Source organism: Corvus kubaryi, unplaced genomic scaffold (genome assembly GCF_017639235.1).
Source record: "Corvus kubaryi isolate FWS band 111438036 unplaced genomic scaffold, C.kubaryi_AGA036_p1.0 37396, whole genome shotgun sequence".
Classification (NCBI taxonomy): Eukaryota; Metazoa; Chordata; class Aves; order Passeriformes; family Corvidae; genus Corvus; species Corvus kubaryi.
The window spans coordinates 6,961,510-6,979,692 of NW_024581135.1; the positions used below are offsets into that span (position 1 = coordinate 6,961,510).

Consider the following 18,183-nt stretch of genomic DNA (forward strand, 5'->3'; position numbering starts at 1 on the left):
TTTAGATACCTATTTTCACTCAAAAGCAGAAAAATTTGTCATATATGCATCAGCAGGTTCAGTTTTTTCCCATTTGGAATATTATGCCATTTACACTCCTCTGTACAATATGTAAAGCTGTAGGAGTCATTTTGTAGGCTATGCTGTTGTGAGTGACTAGTGCACACTTCAAAGAACCTTTTAGTTCTTCCTTGGTAAAGTAACTCCATGTCAGAAAGTAAAGAAATAATGTATTCGCTATGGTTTGTTCAATTTTCAGGTAGAGCAAACAGACCTTAAAGTACCTGGCAGAAGGAACAGTGTTGGATGGAGAGCCTGAGAGCCTGCAGGGCAAGGCACATGGGCTTTCAAAACCATAGCATGCTTACTTCTGTTGGTTATTACTGTTCTAATATTAGTCTGTGTCTTCTGTTAAATCACGTATAGAGCTGTTCTTTTGGAGTGTTGTTCCACAGGCTGCCTGAAGTGAGAAACCAGTTTGGAAAAAAGACTTGATACAAGGCAACTTTATGAGTATGAATCAAATGTAACTTTTGGATCTAGCCAGAACCAAATTATTTGCAGAAGTGAATTAGCTGCTGCAGCTCTTTTCTCCCAACTGAGCTCTCATCAGTGGTGGTGGGGGTTTTATGTAATTTGCCAAGAGTAACAAGAATCAATGCAGGTTATTTAATGATACCTGCATAAATTTTAATATAATTTCTGTAAACCAAAAACAAATAAAAAAATCTCTTTTTTCAAAGAGAGACATCTCTACTTGCTCTGCCTAAATGCAGGAGCAGAAGTATAAATCAGCACAATGTGTGATAACGTGTGCATATATGGTGTTGAACCTTCAAGTGAGCATCAACAGAAAATCTTACCTCAGTCTCTCTTTCTCTCCCTCCTTCTTCCACCTCACTGCCCCTATCCTTGCTGGTAAATATAAATTAGAAAGGATGTATACAATAGATAACTTCAAATATTCCGTGTTGAATATATAGTTTGCTAATCAATGGTGTGTAATCTCATTCAAGTCAATTATGCTATGTGGGGTGAATGCCTTCCAACCACATTTCAATGACAGTAGGTACTTTAATTTTCTGTGGCACTTTATGGTTTCTGCCTGTCATGATAGATGTACCATTTTGTCAATATTTAATCAACAAACAATTAAACTTCATGAAAACATTCAGGCCTCCATCCTTGGCTGGTAAAAGTCCACTCTAGTGGATGCAGTCAGTCCATGCTGATGCACACCAGCCGCATATAGAACTGTGAAAGTTTAATCTACTGCAAAGAAGAGATGACAGAAGTTAACCAAATGCCCCTCATGCCACACTGCAATTGATACAATGCACATTGGCTTATAATGAGGACTAGAACAGAAGTAGTTGATGTGAATTTCATGTATTCTTACTAGTATTATCTTACTAAAATACTAGTAAATAATGAAAATGCTAGAATTGGTAGTGGTTGTAGATGGAAAGTGGAGTGGAAAGCCACTGGCAACTGTGAAACCAACACAGTGAATGTTCATAACAATCTTTTAACACACTCTGGTTGGATATGTCCTTAACCCTTTGGGCCTCACATTGGATGCCAAAAATGGACTGTCATGGTTTTAAGCCCAGATGGAGATGAAACACTACGCAGCTGCTTGCTCAACCTCGATGGAATGGGGAGGGGAATCAGGATAAAACTTGTATGTTAAGATAAAAACAGTTTCCTTCCTGGTAACTGCCCCAGTTTATATCCTGGATATGACGTTTTGTGGTTTGGAATTTCCCTTTGGCCAGAGTCACCTGTCTCAGCAATGTTCCCTCCCAGTTTCTTTTGTAAACATCCTCACTGGCAGAGCATGAGACGAGACAAAAAACGGTCCTTGACTTAGGATAAACACAACTTAGCAAAAAACCAAAACATCAGTGTGTTATCAACACCATTCTCATTCAGAAACCAAAACACAGCTCTGTAACAGCCACTGAGAGGAAATTAACCCTGCTACAGCTGAAACCAGGACAGGCCACAGAAGAAGGTATTGTTATGCATTTACACACATGATAACATACTTAAATTTTTTTACTTTTTATCTTTCAGGTAGCTAACCAGGTTGTTCAGGCTCTACTTACTCAAAAGGTAAGTTGTGATTTGGGTATTTTGGTGTAGCTCAAAGCTTGTAGATGTTCACTGTTTATTTGAGATGTATATATATATATAGAAATAGATTTAGATATATATATTCTTAAATAGTATGCATTTTTTAAACTATGTTCACATATTCAGTAAGCAGGGGAAATACTGCACAGGAAAAATTCTTGTAGGGTAATTGCAAACCTGGTACAGTGAAAAGATTCACTTTGGCTTCTACAAAGATCTGTTCTGCATCAGGTCACGTCTGAACTTCTGGTTTTCTGACGTGGTCTTTGAGTTAAACGTGATTCCATGATTTCATTTTGTCAGGGGGAGAAAGAAGGAAAGACAAACAAAATATCAAGATCTATAACAATAAGCTCTGAGCACTTCAATATTCATGGAATGATCCTTTGTGAGGTCTAGACCACTTGATGGATGTGGCATTATTAAAATGCTTTGGATCATTTAGTTTTAAAAAGATGATTCGGAAAGAGACATAAATGCTGTCTTTTAAAGCAGATAGTGCAAAGAAGAAAATAAACTGTTTTGTCTACACTTAATGACAGGACAAGTAATAACATTCTTAAAATGCAGCAAGAAACACCAAGTTAAAATAATCAAAAACCTCTGCCATGCACCCAAAAGCTTTCTAAATGCAAACAGATTTTGAGGACCAGCTCCAAAGCCTCCCTTATGGACATCACTCCTCCCAGCAGGACATCATTCAGAATCCTCCTTGCAAAGGGAAGAGTGGGGACAGAGGGGACACGCAGGGTTGAATGTATCATTGCTCATCCCATGATTTTTAGATCCACAACAAAGGCTTGTACTCTGGAAGAGGGATGCTGCCTTCCAGCAGCTGGAAGTGTTGCAGCTCAGAGGTGATTTGTGCAAGCCATGACATCCAGGGAAGTTTGCCCTGCTGCTGTCTCTGCTGTGTTTCTCTGTTTACACATAGGAGTAGAGTCTGTGCATCATCAGAGGACTGCAGAGCTATTGCTGTGACACCTGCTAGAAATATAACTTAAAGTATTTTCTAAAAAAATCCCAAATCTATGTTTCAGTACATTCTAAATGGAAATGGAGATATTTTCTCATGTTAATATACACAAAAACCTCATACACATTTTGTATTATAAAACCATACATGGTGAAATATTCACCAGAGGGTTAATCTCAATATATTAATCTCTAGTTTGGGAATATTTTGATTGTTTCCCAAATGGAGAGAGAAGCTTCCTGACTCCCTTTGCAAAGGTGTCAGACATTTTGATGACTACATACTTCCTCAGTAATTAATCCTTCCAAACCCATAGGAACCAAGGAGTTCCTAAGGATACCATAAAACCAGATCCGAATACATTTAATAAAGTGATTTACTTAGGGTTGATGGGATTTAACAGCTGCTTACCTATTACTGAGTAATAACAACTAATTTAATATCCATAGAAAGAGGAAAGAGGGTACTTTTCTAAATGCTAATGAATATTAACTGTTATAGTGCTCCTGACACCGTTCATACAAGTCCTTTTATAAGAAAAGACAGGAACACAATAGCATACAATAAAGAGGAAATTGCACTCCTCACACCATTCCCAAAAGGGTAGATATCAGAGCCCAAATAGTAGCTGGTAAACAGATAAATCTACCATCATGCAGCTGAGCAGTAAGACAGAGTCAGTCATGCCACAGAGAGACAACACACCTCTGGAGCAGAGCAAGACATGAAGAAAAGCTGAGAGCTTTCACAAAAGGGAGAAGAGTGATTTTGTACAGTAGCACACACTGCATAGGCTTTGCTGTGAATTTGAAATCATCCTTTAAGGACTAATTTTTGCTTAAATTAAGTACATGCTGTAATGTAATGAGTAAAAGCGCTGTGTACTCACTGGGATGTGGAAAGACTGTGATCCCACTGAGAGATTCTGGTGACACAAATTGAGTGAGCGAAGCTTAAGTGATTTATCAATGTCACTGAATCCTTGAAATGGAATTACAGTCTTAAACGTTCACTTTTCAAGTATGTAATTTGTTACAATACTTATAGAATTTCTCTAACATGAGAGGATTTTTTTTTATGTGACCATGGAGAAACGAAGTTAAATTGAATTTGTGCTGAATTAGCCATACAAAATAATTTCACAATTTTATGTAGCAAAATTCTATGGATTTTCTACCACTTATTAAGAGAAAATTTTGCCTCTAGGAAATTTAAGAAGTCAGAAATCCAACAGAATTAATTGAGGCAAACCTGTATGCTATGATACTGAAAACATGCATTCTTTCTCCTTCCACCCAAAGACTTCTCATATAACATGAGCTGATTGGACTACTGAGAACAGGATTTTAATTTTTTTTTTTCCATGTAGGACCTGGATCCACAGTTTTAAATTTGAGTTAAACCATTTAATTAAATTATTTTTGACTTGTATATCTACTTTTTGCACAATAATCTCCTCCATAGGAGTGTGTTCAGGAGATTACTCTTTTTACTCTGGGTTCTATATGAAAGTTATTTCTTCTCCATTTTCATCAGTGAAATAAAAAAGAAGTGAATTAAGTGTTAATTAAAGCAGAAAGAAGCATGTTCAGAGGGAGAGCAGTGTTTTTCTGGAACTTCTGCTGAGGCCATTGGATCCCATTTTGGAGAAGAGTTAGTCTAGTTCACACTGAAGAGATAAAGCAAGACTAGAGAGATGCTCAGATATTACTATAGTGAATCCCCAGGAGTACTTTAAATATTTGGGAGATTGCTACCTTAATAGCTGGTTGTTTTGCCCACAGGAGAGGAATTATATACTTGAGACATTTGCTAGTTGTATTAATTGGTAATTTTAGGACTTCAAGTTTCTAAACTCAGACTTTATTTTACCAGAATACTGCTACCTTTATGTGCCTCATTTCTCCTCTGGGCTATGGGTGGCATTACCATTGGCAGGGTTTACAGCATCTGGCTGGGTAATCTACTATCTTATATTTCACTTTTTTACAGAAATTCTAAGGCTTGAAACATAAATCTTATGGTTTTAAAACTGTAAGATAGGAAGGTTTTGAGCAGAGGCCTTGCTAAGATTTAATTTTCTTCTACACTGTTAGTTTCTGTGAATCATTTTTCCTGTTCAGTGCCCTTAGTAGTGTTGAAATGTTAAGCACTGTTGTAACAGCCAAGGCTCAGTTTTAAATTCTCTGATTTGTGAAAGGCAGATAATGATGGGTCTTGATGCTTACAATCTCTATTCCTAATAGAGATTGCCTTCTGCAAGACCAGGGGTAAGAGGTCTCATTGACAGGAAACAAAGCTTCAGGGCTTTAGAAATCATCAACCTCAAGATTTTTGGAGGGTCGTGTGGAAGGTTCTAGCAATTTCAATTGAACAACCACTTGACAGCCACCTAAAACAAATGTTATAAAACCATCAGGAGAAAATAACCACATTCATCCAGTATTCATAAAATCTGATACATATGCATAAAAAGATGTTTGCATTTTTCTGGAAGTCTCAAGATGAACATATTTTATTGTGTGTTCACCTCTTCTAACCTCATTGCTGGTTAGAGCAGAGACTAGAGCAACTGCAGGCAAGAATTTAAGCTACATCTGACTACAATTTCCCCCTCTGAGTTGTTTCCTCATAAAGCCAGGTCATCATGTTGTTAATGGTATTGACAGGACAACATATGGGGGTGCTGAGGACTGTTTCTCCACCTTCATATGGTGGAAAGTAATATGAGCGAGGCAATACCACAGGGCAGCAAATGTCCTAAATTTAAATAAGGGTAAGTATTTTGGAGACATAAATTAAAAAAACAAACAAACCAACCTAGATATGGATGCAGCTTATGATTTTTATTTGTAAGCTTTACTAGGAGACTGCTTTTCCTGGTTTTTGAGGCTCTCCTACCTCAAAATGGACCGCTGCACAAAATATCCTGAAAAGCTGAGTGTCAGATTCTGCACTGTCTCCAAAATCCTCTCTCTGCTAGAATCCTGTATTCCTTCAAGTGACCAGGAAAGGCAGGTTTTACACTGAAGATAGATAGACAGAGATTAGATAGATAGACAGATCTGTATCTGAAAGCCATTAGTGGCTTTGATGGTTTTACACTCCACCTCTGCTTCTAATGCCCAATTTTAAGGTTTTTTCATAGAATCACAGAATTGCTTAGAAAGGTCCTTTAAGATCATTGAGTCCAGCCATTAACCCAGTGCTGCCAAGCCCACCAAACCATGACCCCAGGTACCACATCTACACAGCTTTTAAATCCCTCCAGGGATGATGACTCCACCACCTGTTCTAATGCTTGACAACCCTTTCCACAAGAAATTTTTCCTAATATACAACCTAAACCTCTTCTGGAGGCCATTCCAGAGGCCATTTCCTCTGTCTTATCAGTTGCTGCTTGGGAGAAGAGACCAAGCCCTATCTGGCTAGAACCTCCTTTCAGGGAGTTGTAGAGTGAAAAGAGCCTCTTTTTTTTCCAGGCTAAACATCCTCAGCTCCCTCAGCTGCTCCTCATCAGATTTGTGCTCCAGACCTTTTCCCAGCTCTGTTCCCTTCTCTGGACTTGCTCCAGCCCCTCAATGTCTTTCTTTAGTGACAGGCCCAGAACTGAACAAAGGACTCAAGGTGTGGCCTCACCAGTGCCCAGTACAGAGGGACAATCAGCGCCCTGGTCCTGCTGACCACACTATTTTCATACAGCCAGGATGCCACTGGCCTTCTTGCCCACCTGGGCCCACCCAGGGGTGTCTGGGAAGACACAGCCCATCCACATCAGGCACAGCAATGCTGACTTGGTTGTTCAGAAAAAGCAAGGAGGGGATCAGACTTCAGAAGAGTACCTTGAAGGCACAGTGCCACTTTGAACTTCTGCCTGGTTTGGTACAGCTCTGGCTTTTTACTTAGCTTATGCTTATTACAATAGCCATACATGAATTGCTGCATTCTGCTTTGTGTCAGCTGCAAAATGGAACACATCACTAGAAAAATCATTTTTATACTAACAGAAAACTCTGAAAGGAGGTGCCAGGTAGCGACTGTTTGTCATTACGAGATTTTCTTTACTGTTATAATGGGTGATCAAACAACCAGAGAAAATTAAGTAGCACACTCTTCCAATTTATACTACTTTAAAAGTTGTGTATTTATTTCCTCTTAGTATCTGACATTACTTAGAGCTTTTTAAGTGCTTCTCTTATCTGCTTTCTAATCTTACTATTTTCCCTTGTGCTGCAGGGTCTGAGGGAGGAATGTATAAAGCTGAAAATGAGAGTTTTTGATCTGGAACAACAGAATCGAACTTTAAGCGTGCTTTTCCAGCAGAAAGTCAAACCAGCTTCTGACCTCCTCCTTCAGGTAGGAAATGGCCTTTGCAGGAAGCAAGCTGAGTTTTATATTTCTTAAAATTATAAAATACTTCTCTTCTTTGTAGGGTTATGTCAGTAAGTGGGAAATGACAGTTGATAGATTTAATATATTAGAAGAATATCTGTACTCTGATCTCATTGAAACTGAAAATGTGTGCCAATGAGCTCTGATACTGCATGCAAATCTGGAGAGAGGAGCACACCTGCAGAGTAACTTACTTTTTAAGGTGATTCTTCGCTGTGATAAATGGAATGATAGGGGTTCATTATCCCTCTGCAGGGGAGAAGCTCGTATTCCTTAACATCCTGCTTGATGGTGAACAGTGTAATTTCCTGTGAGAAGACAGCCCATTTATTTAACTTTTGCCATATGTGATACTGTCCTGGTTTCAGCCTACTTGCAAGGGTTTAAGTACATCTTCACAAGCTTAGAGCAATTTTTTTTTGCCAATGTTTTGTGGGAGGATATAGCTGAGAAACCAATTGACCCATGCCTCACTCATTTGCCATTCTGGAATAATAAGAGATGTTTCAGTATCCTTCTTCTTTTGGCAACGTCTGCTATTGTGGATGAACCCATCGCTTTGTCACCCTTTTGTAGAAGTAGAATTGCTTTGCAGACATTCCAACAAATCTGACCATGAGCTGGAAGAACAGCAAATGAAGACTAATTAGAACTTTGCAGGACACAGCAGCTACATAAGTGATGTTAAATATGGATCTTTAATCCTCACTGCTCTGTATCTGTATCTCAGAGGAAAGTTTGGCCCTTGCACTGTTGTCCAACAGCTGAGGGCTGCTAACTCTTGTTAGGGTGGGCTGGTTTTTCTGCAGAAACGTGGTCTGCTCACAGATGATGTTAAAGGGAACAAGGGAATCCCCACGGTGAGGGCAAATGGCTGTACTTACTGAGGAGCTCTAAAGCACGGGCAGGGTGGTGCCTGGTCACCATCACAGGGAGCTGGGTTCTTCAGTTTTCCTCAGGTTCTTGTTCTGTCTCTTGATTTTGTGTTGATTTGGGTGTTGCTAGGTCAGGACCTCCTCTGTTCTGCTTTCTTGTCCCTTGTTCCCTGCTTTCTTTCCCAGTTCATCCTTCATAGACCCCTGTACAGAGAACTGATTTATCTTTATCCATTCACAGTTTTGAAGCATCCACCACAGCATGGATCTTTATTGCTCAGTTCTGCTTTTGACAGTCACATCAACTGCTCCTTCTTCCTGGTTTGGGGTGGTTTTTTCTTTCTTTTTCCTGTTTCCAAAGTGTCTGACTCCAGGTGATGTTAGCTTGGTGTTAGATTGCACAGATGTCACACGCTGCACGTTCATTATTACAGATGCATCTCCTATTCCCAATTCCTTGTGTGGCAGCAATAATACTGGGTTATTCTGGGAATGCTACAGAAGTGTTAGCATCTGAAAAGGGGGATCAACGCTTTGAGTTGAGTTCCTTGAAACTGGATTGTGCAGCAGCTCTGAAAAAAGTTGAAAGAGATGAACCTGCGCCAGGTGGAAGAAAGAAACAAATGATCTAACAGATTTTCCTGAGGGATTCAAACTATTTTGCATCATTGTTCTTGCACAGTTTGGCAGGACTTAATGTGCATAGATTTTTTTTCCCCCCTTTTCACTTGATTTGTCATTATTAGCTGAGGACAAAAGGGAATTAAGTTCATTCAGAAAGTCCAGGTCTCCCTGGAGCAAAATTTGCTGTTATGTCCCTTGTCTTGCTATCAATAGGTTTTAACCCCCTAGGTGAAAAAAAGCAGAGAACAAGTTGCAGTGTACATTGGAAAGTGAAGAACTTCTGTTAAAACACTTCATATATCCTTTTTTACAAAAAAATCCAAAACAAACAAAACAGTAAATCTGTGTGTTTCCAGAAATTTAATTATCCTCTAATTATACTCCAGACTCAAAGAGATGGCATGTAGTCTGTGATCTTGCAACCTGAGATGTAACATCTGAAGGAGGATGTTTTCTTAGGACTGAATTTGAGCAAATACTGTTGTGTGCCTGCATAAAATTAAAGAACAGTTTGCATTATGTCTTCTTGGAAGTGCACACAGCCCAGATTTAGAGCAGTAGGTAAATATTTGTTTAAATGTGTCACTCTACCGAAAAGTTATAAATATGTGCTTAAGGACATTCCTGCTAGATCATGACCCCAATCAAAGGAGTGGGCAAACTCTGCTAACTGGGGGCAGGGGGCACAGGGTGTTTTCACCTTTCCTGTACTCTCTGATACAATACAGTCCAGTTTTATTTAATGCTGATCTCATCCTAGGAGTAGCCACACTCAGTAAAACTACAGATTTTGAAGAATGGCGGGGGAGAGGGCACAAGCTAAAAATCAGTAGTGTTAGCTGCTTTTTCTGCCTGTCAGCCTTTGTGATTTGGTTATTTGGAATATTTGGATATACCATATTTGACATTAGAAGACTCTTTTTATTACAAAGTAAGCTTATTTTTAAACTATAAACATTTTCACTTTTCAAATTTCAACAGAAATATAGATTTCTTTTTTAAAAACAAAATTTAAAGGTAAGTGTAGATTTCACCATTGCCCTAGGTTTTTTGTATGTATGATTGCAAGGAAATAATACATGATTCATATGTCTTAGCAGATAATTCACCTTTTTTTTCAGTGACTGGATTGATACAAGTGGTTTGAATTTGACTGCAGAGTAATGGCCTGCACACCGTACCAATTGCACTGTGTTGGTTTTGCTCATGCTTCTTACACAGTTCAAAACAAAAACTCATTTTGCTACCAATTAAAAAAAAAAATAAATTAATGTAGTACAGTTTTCATGACTGCCTCAGGAATCCTGCACTGTCGAAATGGTGTTAAAAGTATTACATTTCATGCATTTAAAAAAAGTGTAAGTGCTTATGAAGTTGGAGGGCCTAGTAGTGTTTTTAAAGCAATGTGTGTTGAGATATTGTGATTGTGTGTGTAAGTTCTTTGTAAGTTCTTTGCTACCAGGAATTTTGGTGTGGTTACTGCTTGCAGGGAGTGACACAGATGCTGTGTCACTCCTGTCGTGAAAAGATAAGTAATGCAGTCTCTGATGCAAAATGTTAGGAGATAAAGAGATAATTCAGGCTTTTTTTTCTTCACCTCTGATACTATAGACAGTTTAGGAGCTACCCTCTCTTTCTGGGGACGTTCTTTGGAGCTGAAGTGTGTGATTTACAGAGGCAGTCCTAGAATAAATAAATCATCTTTTTTATTATTATTTTTATTCTTTTATAATATTCAAGAAATCTCTCTGAAACAGCTTTTTTTAAAATGATGAAGCCTTGGAAAATTGTTTCATGTCAGCACCATCTGAGAAAGAGCAATAGTTACAGTTAAATGTTAGCACAAAAGAGTAGCTTCTGCCCAAGCAGCCATAATTTTTCTCTGTTAATGTGGTCGCTAAAAAGATGTTAAATTCTGCCTGTCATAGCAAGAAGGATTTCAAAACAAAACCAGGAACTCCATTTTAGTGACCCACCTTGTACTTCATCTGCAAGTAGGATAAATAGTTGGGGATAACAGTCAGAGATTTAAAACTGAGTAGAGGAAAACTAATTAGAAGTGAAGAGAGAAATCTGTGTAGGTGATATACAGGAGGATGCTGAAGGGATAAGACAGGGACCAGGGGTTGCCTTCTTATAAATATCCCTTTTAATTTTTTTTTTTATATTATATAGCTCTGTTTACACAAGTTCAAGATGTTTGCTAGATGAATTGTTCCCACAGGAGAAGTCCTGCTTTCACTTTTCACCCAGAACATTGTTGTCACAGGGATTTTTTATAAACCATGCAGGATTTTTCAGTGAAAGGGATGAAAAAGTGGCAAGTAGCAAAATTTATTGAGTTGATTTATTTGATTAAATAAGTAATAAAATTTTCATAGTTGGGAAAGTATAAGATAATATTTCTAATAATAAGATTTACAATATCCCTGATCTTAAACTATATTTTCATTGCCATTTTATTTCCATCATAAAAATTCTACTTTATCAACCCCAGAACCAAGGAGGGAGGTCTCCTAAAGCATCTATTTTCTCTTTGTGTTTCTCTGGCTAGATTAGTTACATTTATTATTCATGGGCCATCCACATTGTTTAATTTTACACCTAAAAGTTTTTCTAAAATTCTACAGCACAGATCTGAATTCTCAGAAGGTCAATTTAAATAATAATTACTTTGTTATGACTGCATTGGTATGAGCCCTTTTAATAAGCTGACAGCTCTGCCCCTGATGTACAAGACAGGGTGTGGCTGTACAGACTGTGATGGAAACAGTTGCACAGTTTAGCAGGAAGGGGTAGATTGCAGCAATGACATTATTATATATGGGAAGAAGAAGAGGGCACCTAATTGCCCTAACACCTGACAAAGGGAGATGGAATGTCTGGGCGCAGAGCCTGACCTCTGGTCCAGACATCGTTAGACATGATGAAGTCTGAATGCAGGAGGTTAAAACTGAAGTTGCATTGCTTTACAGCAGTGAGATCCTTGTAATATTTAAGTGTTTCGGAGAGTAGGTGTTTGAGGGTTTGAAATTAAAACTAAAGATCGTCACACACTGTTACAAAACAGTTTGTCAGCATTCCAAAGTACATTTCAGTAACTGGATTGTTATGTGCTGAGCAGCCTTAGAATTCCCATCTCACAGAAGCCAGGTGCCTGCAGGCTCTCGAGGGAGCAGGCAGACTTGATACCAAATCAGCAAATTGTATTTAAAGTTGTGAAACTCCTGCAGCTGACCTGCTTATTTGCTTACTTCACATTTATTCCTGTGTGTCCATTGGATTGTCAGGGCACTCCTCTCTGCAAATCTTCAGCAAAGTTCCAGCTCCAGAACAAACTCTGTCCTTTTCTCCTCTGTAAAGATATAAATATAAATAAGGTGTGGCAGCATCTGTAGTGATATTTCCTTACTCAGAAATCAGGACTGGTGGCTTGAAGGAGAAATTAATTCCAGATCTGCTAATTGCTTCAGCAGTAATTGAATACTGCTTGCAAGTTAAGACAATCTCCAGGGCTGTGTCAACAGAGAAGAAGGTGATCACATAAATGTAAGGCATGTTTGAGATATATTAAGTTTAAACTACTACATTAACCTTTACCCAGAAATTTCATTCCTAGCAGAACCCCTTTTAAGAAGTGTAAGGGTTTTACTCTATTTATGGTTCTCAAAAGATTTCAGGCCCTGCTGGGTTGATTCCCCCAGGTCAAGGCTACCAAAGTGCACAGTTACTGTCATGAAGATCCTACCCCAGGAAAGAGGCTCCAGCCCTGTAGCCATGAGAAATTAGAAGAATGCTTCTGTAGATCAGGAATCAAGAGAGTGATTTAGTACGGAACACAAGCTTTTTGAGAATTTCAAGAACAAATTAAAGGAACATTATCCATGTGAAGTTGGTGATGGCATTGTTTCCAGTCTTGCATTACCTCAGTAAACTGTTATCTACTTCCTATTTGTTCCATGTCCTCGCTCACAAATAACATCTGAGAAGACAGAAATGCAAAACTTTGAAAGTCTGTATTTCATCCCAGCTTAAATCATCAACATGTAATAATACATTATAAACCATATGTATTACTTGCCCTGTTTGGAGCTCTAAATATATGCTGAAGAAATATTACAGATATAAAATATTTATGAGAGCCAATTGGTTAGATAAATGGGTGACCAAAAAGTCAGTGATGAGGGAAGGAAAGGAAACATGGCCCCTCTGGAGAAACTCCATCTAATATCCCTAAGCCATATGATTTCTAGTTTTGAATGCACAGCAGCCGCACAATACCTGAAAGAATTTGGTGGTGTAACTGATATACAGCCAGCCCTGGAAGGAGCTTCCAGATAGGCAGGCTGATAAAGGAACACAAAAATGTTTGTTATAGACTGTGGAAGGAGAGGAGAGGTAGGGCAATATCTCTCACAACAGTTCAAACTAAACCAAAGCACAGTGAGAGGGTCAGTGGAGAACAGTATTTTATTGTGAAGGTCTTAGATCAACTGACCTGATAGGTCTGCTCCATCAGTAATTTGTGTTTTGGTGATTTACCTTCTTGTCAGGCTGTTGTCCCTTGTTTCAGCAATTCAGTTCTTACCAATTTGCTCTTAAACAAAAGCAAAGCATTAACTTAAGCTCGCAGGGCATGTGGTTCTGATGAGAATGATAATGCTTTTAAGAGAAAATTACCCCCAACTGCTCAGCATTCCTCTGTCCAAGTATTTTAACTGGCCTGGAGAGGTTCCACAAAAAACCACTGAAAGGCTTTCCACATCAACACAAACATGATGTTCTGTGATACAATTTTAAATAGATAAATTTCAGCTACCAAGTCTAAAAATGGGCCATTTTCATTACCCTGATGAAAATAAATTGCTACAGTGATACCAAAACCAGTAAATCAAATGAGCAAATAATCTTCAGGAAAGCCACAAGTGATCCTTGGTGAAGTATTTATGAATGATTTTGACTGAGGAGAGCAATATTTTTTAAGTTTTGAAGAAATGAATTGGCATGATTCAGAGGAAAGAGGGTATTTCAGAGTAAGCACGTGTCAGGAGAATGGTGGGGCTGTACTGATGTGACAGGCCTGAACAACAAAAGTGAGATTTTACTGCCTATTTTCAGACAAAGAAAAATAAGCAACCGGCACTGGGTGAACCGACAATTTCTCTTTATTCTACGCATAGATTTTTGTTATCAGTGATGATCCACATGATGGCAGGAATCCAATATGGCATTTGAAACCCTAAGCAAGTATGTGGACAGAGTAATGAAGTACAAGAATGTTGTTCATATTTTTTTTCCTGTACTGTGTATATTCCATATGGGAATAAATTTAAAAAAAAGGAAGGGATCCCACAACAGGAAGGAGTATTGCTGTATTCCTTTCCTAACCTGCCCTGTGCTTCATATTTGTAATAAACATTAAAAAGACATGGTTTTTTATTCCATGCAGTTATATTTAACCTACAACAATGCTTAACATTGTTAAGCTACTCTTTCAACCTGTTCTGTTTGTTGAATGTATTGACAAGATTTATCAGCAACTTTCCATGTGAATCCCTGCATAAATGGTCAAGTGTGAGTACAGAGGCTGCTTAGAGACAGATTGTGAATGTAGTGAACACTATGAGTTACTCATGTGTCTATATTTTGTGTGACCAACAGATCCATGTTTTGTCTGATACGTTTCTGGTTTTGCAGTTTGCAATTTATGGGGGTTTTTTAGTATATGGTTGTTGTATTTAAGTCAAGGGTCACTCCTTCAGGTTTCCTTTCTAAATGGAAAAAAAAATATTTCTCATGGACATTCTGATAGCAAAAATTAGTATGGATTTTTTCTAATGTTATCACAGTATATGATGTGGTACCTAAAAGCCATGTGTCACATATAAAAGTTCAAGTCCATATCATCAGGTCAGGTTTTAGCGCCTCCCCCATCTTGGATTTCACAGTGGAATAAAATAGTAGCCCACTGCAAATCCTGCTTAAATGCAGTATGCTCAAACAACAGGTGTGCAAGGTAATTGTTTTCTCGTCATGGTGCATATTTCACACTCTGTAACTCTCAAATGAAATACCAAAAGAATGTATAAAATTAATTCAAAGATTTAAAGGGCTCTGTCTTGTGGTAAAGTGGGAATCTATTCAAATTCTAAAGTGCTACAGAATTATAACCTTTATTATTACGGATCTTTGATTTTCTTTTTATTGCATTAATGGAGCTAAGTATGTAGTTCATTTTTATTTTCTTAAAACTTTGAGATTTAAAGGAAGGATAACTATGCAAAAGTATATATGAAACAACAATGGATAAAGGATTCCTTTCATCTGTTGTTACACAATACACATAAAACTTCATTTGTATTTTTCTTTATTACTGTGGGTTATTTAGGTGCAATGGCACTTTAAAGACATGAAGCAATACAGAATTATGACTCTTTTACTGAGAAATAGGTGTGCCAATAAGTGCTCTGCTTCCTAACATTTAAACTGTTCAGATTATGTCAGGTCAGTGTAAATTGCTAGTAATGTAAAATTACACATTCCATCAAATGAAACAAACTAACATTATGCTAAGTGGGTTGAAGCACATAAGATTACTCAATAGGTATTTTCTGTTGCCATCTGTTATGAAAAAAAATAGTTTTCCTTTGATACATTTTATATTTTTTGTACATTCTTACAGATACTGCACATAGAAGAAAGGGTCGATAATTAGAATAAAATATTACTCATAATGAATCATAAAACACCTACGGAACCAACCCCATCTTTTAGTATTGAATTTTACTAATGCTCTCCTTTGTTTCCCAAATGACCTATCTTCTTTAATGATAGTTTGGATACTGGTAGGATTCAAATTCTCATCCAAAGGCCATGACACTATTGACTAAATCTCTGTTGACTTCGCTGAGAATGTGAAATACTGTATTGCAAGATAAAATCAGCACGAGTTGCTCAATGAAACTGAAGAGTCCATTAATGCCTTAACTCTTAAATTACCATCTGGGTATCTCTCTTGATAAGGACAAGCTGAAAGGAAAAGTTACCTTTGTCATTAAATCTTTAACAATGTGATACTGACAGCCTTAAGTTTCTCTGTATTTTTAGCGTTTTTAGACTGCATCCCTGCTCCTTTCTTTCTCTAGATGGGGACAAGCTGTGTTCCATTAGTCACTAAGTGATGTCTGGGTGCAGGAAGGGGCAGCGATTTGTCTTTGTCCTGTGTGCATCACAAGGGCATCTTCAACATTATGAATTGAACTCCATCTTACTGCATTAGAAGTATGGAAAACAGACTGCCAAAGTAATGGCATCATGAATTAATATCAGTGCTTTAAAAATCCCAAATATACACCCACTCTTCAGTTCATCTTTCTGGTATACAATTTCAGAGATGAGCTACTTAATTTTGTAGTGTTTTGATCCTAAATTTTTATATTCAGTTGTATTTTAAAAGAAGAAATGCTCAATTTTTTTTTTTCTTGAGTTTTCTATTACTTACTGTTAACTGTTTTTCTCTAAATATACCTTGTGTACTTTTCCTGTGCAGTAGATGCAGGCACAGTCACAGGTCTAGGCACAATTATTACGAATTATAGATACTGAAAGTGTGAGCATGAATCAGAGATTAGCAGTGTGTTTTAGAGGCTCACTTAGATTTATTCCAGTAAATGATCCCTAGGAGATCTTGACAATAATTAGAAATATGGGTACTCTCTGCCCTGTCACCAGTCTTCACCTGGTAGTAGTTTGTTCCTGGGGGAATAACAAATGCTATTAACCTTTCATTTAGGTTTTTAGGTCCTTCATGTACATGGGACCAGAATTTCAAGTGTTCAGGCATTGTGCTGAGGTCTTCTAAAAATCTGGCTACTGCCAAAATGGGAGCTGATCCCTTTTGAAATTCCTATATAATACCTCCTAAGCCCTGTTTTTATCCACAGGGATAAAAATGATCAATTCACAAGGGCACAGATTCCTAGTCAAGAGCTGGTTGGCACAGCTGCTTCTGAGCAGAGACAGCTGCTGAGAGGGTTTTCAGCTCTCAGCCACCTATGCCAGAGGTAAAGCTCCCAGCCTGGGCCAGGCTGCCTCTGGCTGCAGGGTGGGAGAGGGGATTTTTCCATGCCATCCCATGCCACACCTAGCCCTAGCCCTCCCAAGGCCAGTCCAGGTCCTAAATAATGCCTCGAGGGCACGGTGCCCTTCCTTGCAGTAGCACAGGTTGGCCCAGGAGCAATGACTGGCATTTCTCATTTTCCATCTCCTGGTGTTCCTGCTGGCTGGGGCAGTAGGAGAGAGGTGCAGATGAATGTGGACAGTGCAGGGCTGTGTCCTCGGGCCATCCATGCACCCTCCTTGCTGGTACCAGCATCAGCTCTCCCTCCTCACCTGTGCTTCAGCCTTACTAAACTTTACTTGGCCTGCACAGCCAGGCTGATGGGGAGATCTTTCCATGCTTTTTCATCACTCCAGAGTAGGCTGGTGGAATTCCAGAAGGCTACAGCCAAGGTTTGAGCTGCTTATTGAGATCATCAGGTCTCCAGAGTTGTGCTGTGTCCTACACAAGCCCTGTGATTTTGGTGTATCGGGATAAATGTTGCAGAACTTGAACTGCCATTTGGAGGTCTTGTGGTCAGATTTGGGACTTTCAAGAATGAAATGCCACTGGAAATGCACACTGTGACCCTCTAGAAGCTTTATTTCTGAAACGGAGCAAAAGTTTGGGAGGTCTTCGGGGCAACTCTTGTCCTGGCAGAAATTTTTTGCATTTCAGTAGGAGAAGTGAAGCCAATAATTTCTACCAGCTGGGAATCTACCCATTTATTCTTTCTAAATCATACTTTTAAGTAAGTGTTTTGAGGAAAAGGAATAGAATCCAGTACTTTGCATCCAGGTTTTCAAGAAAAGTCTCTTCTTATTAGAAATTATTCTGTCAGAGACAAAACCAATGCATTAAAGTTGGAGAGAAAATATGTATGTAAAAGCCTTAACCTAACAATAAAAGTACTTCTTGCAACTCTCCTCCTACTTCTAAAGTCCTTTCAATCCATATGACATTTCAACAATATTGCACACACAAAAAGAAAGAAAAACAAAAAAAGAGGGTGGAGGAATGGAGAAACCTTTTAATGCATAATACTGAAGCAAGGAAAATATGGCTTGTTCAACATTAAC

General features: G+C 38.4%; 1 protein-coding gene across 11 annotated transcripts in view; it reads left to right on the top strand.

Annotated features, from left to right (window-relative positions):
• Positions 1-18,183, top strand: part of NCKAP5 (NCK associated protein 5) — a 380,196-nt gene that overhangs the window by 289,409 nt on the left and 72,604 nt on the right. For all 11 annotated transcript variants that reach the window (XR_006018146.1, XM_042040728.1, XM_042040726.1 and 8 more), the window contains 2 exons: positions 2,080-2,118; positions 7,352-7,471. Coding sequence is in view for 10 of the 11 variants with exons in the window: in XM_042040728.1 (XP_041896662.1) it covers positions 2,080-2,118; positions 7,352-7,471 (159 nt within the window). In the remaining variant the exon portion in view is untranslated. The remainder of the gene's footprint in view (positions 1-2,079; positions 2,119-7,351; positions 7,472-18,183) is intronic.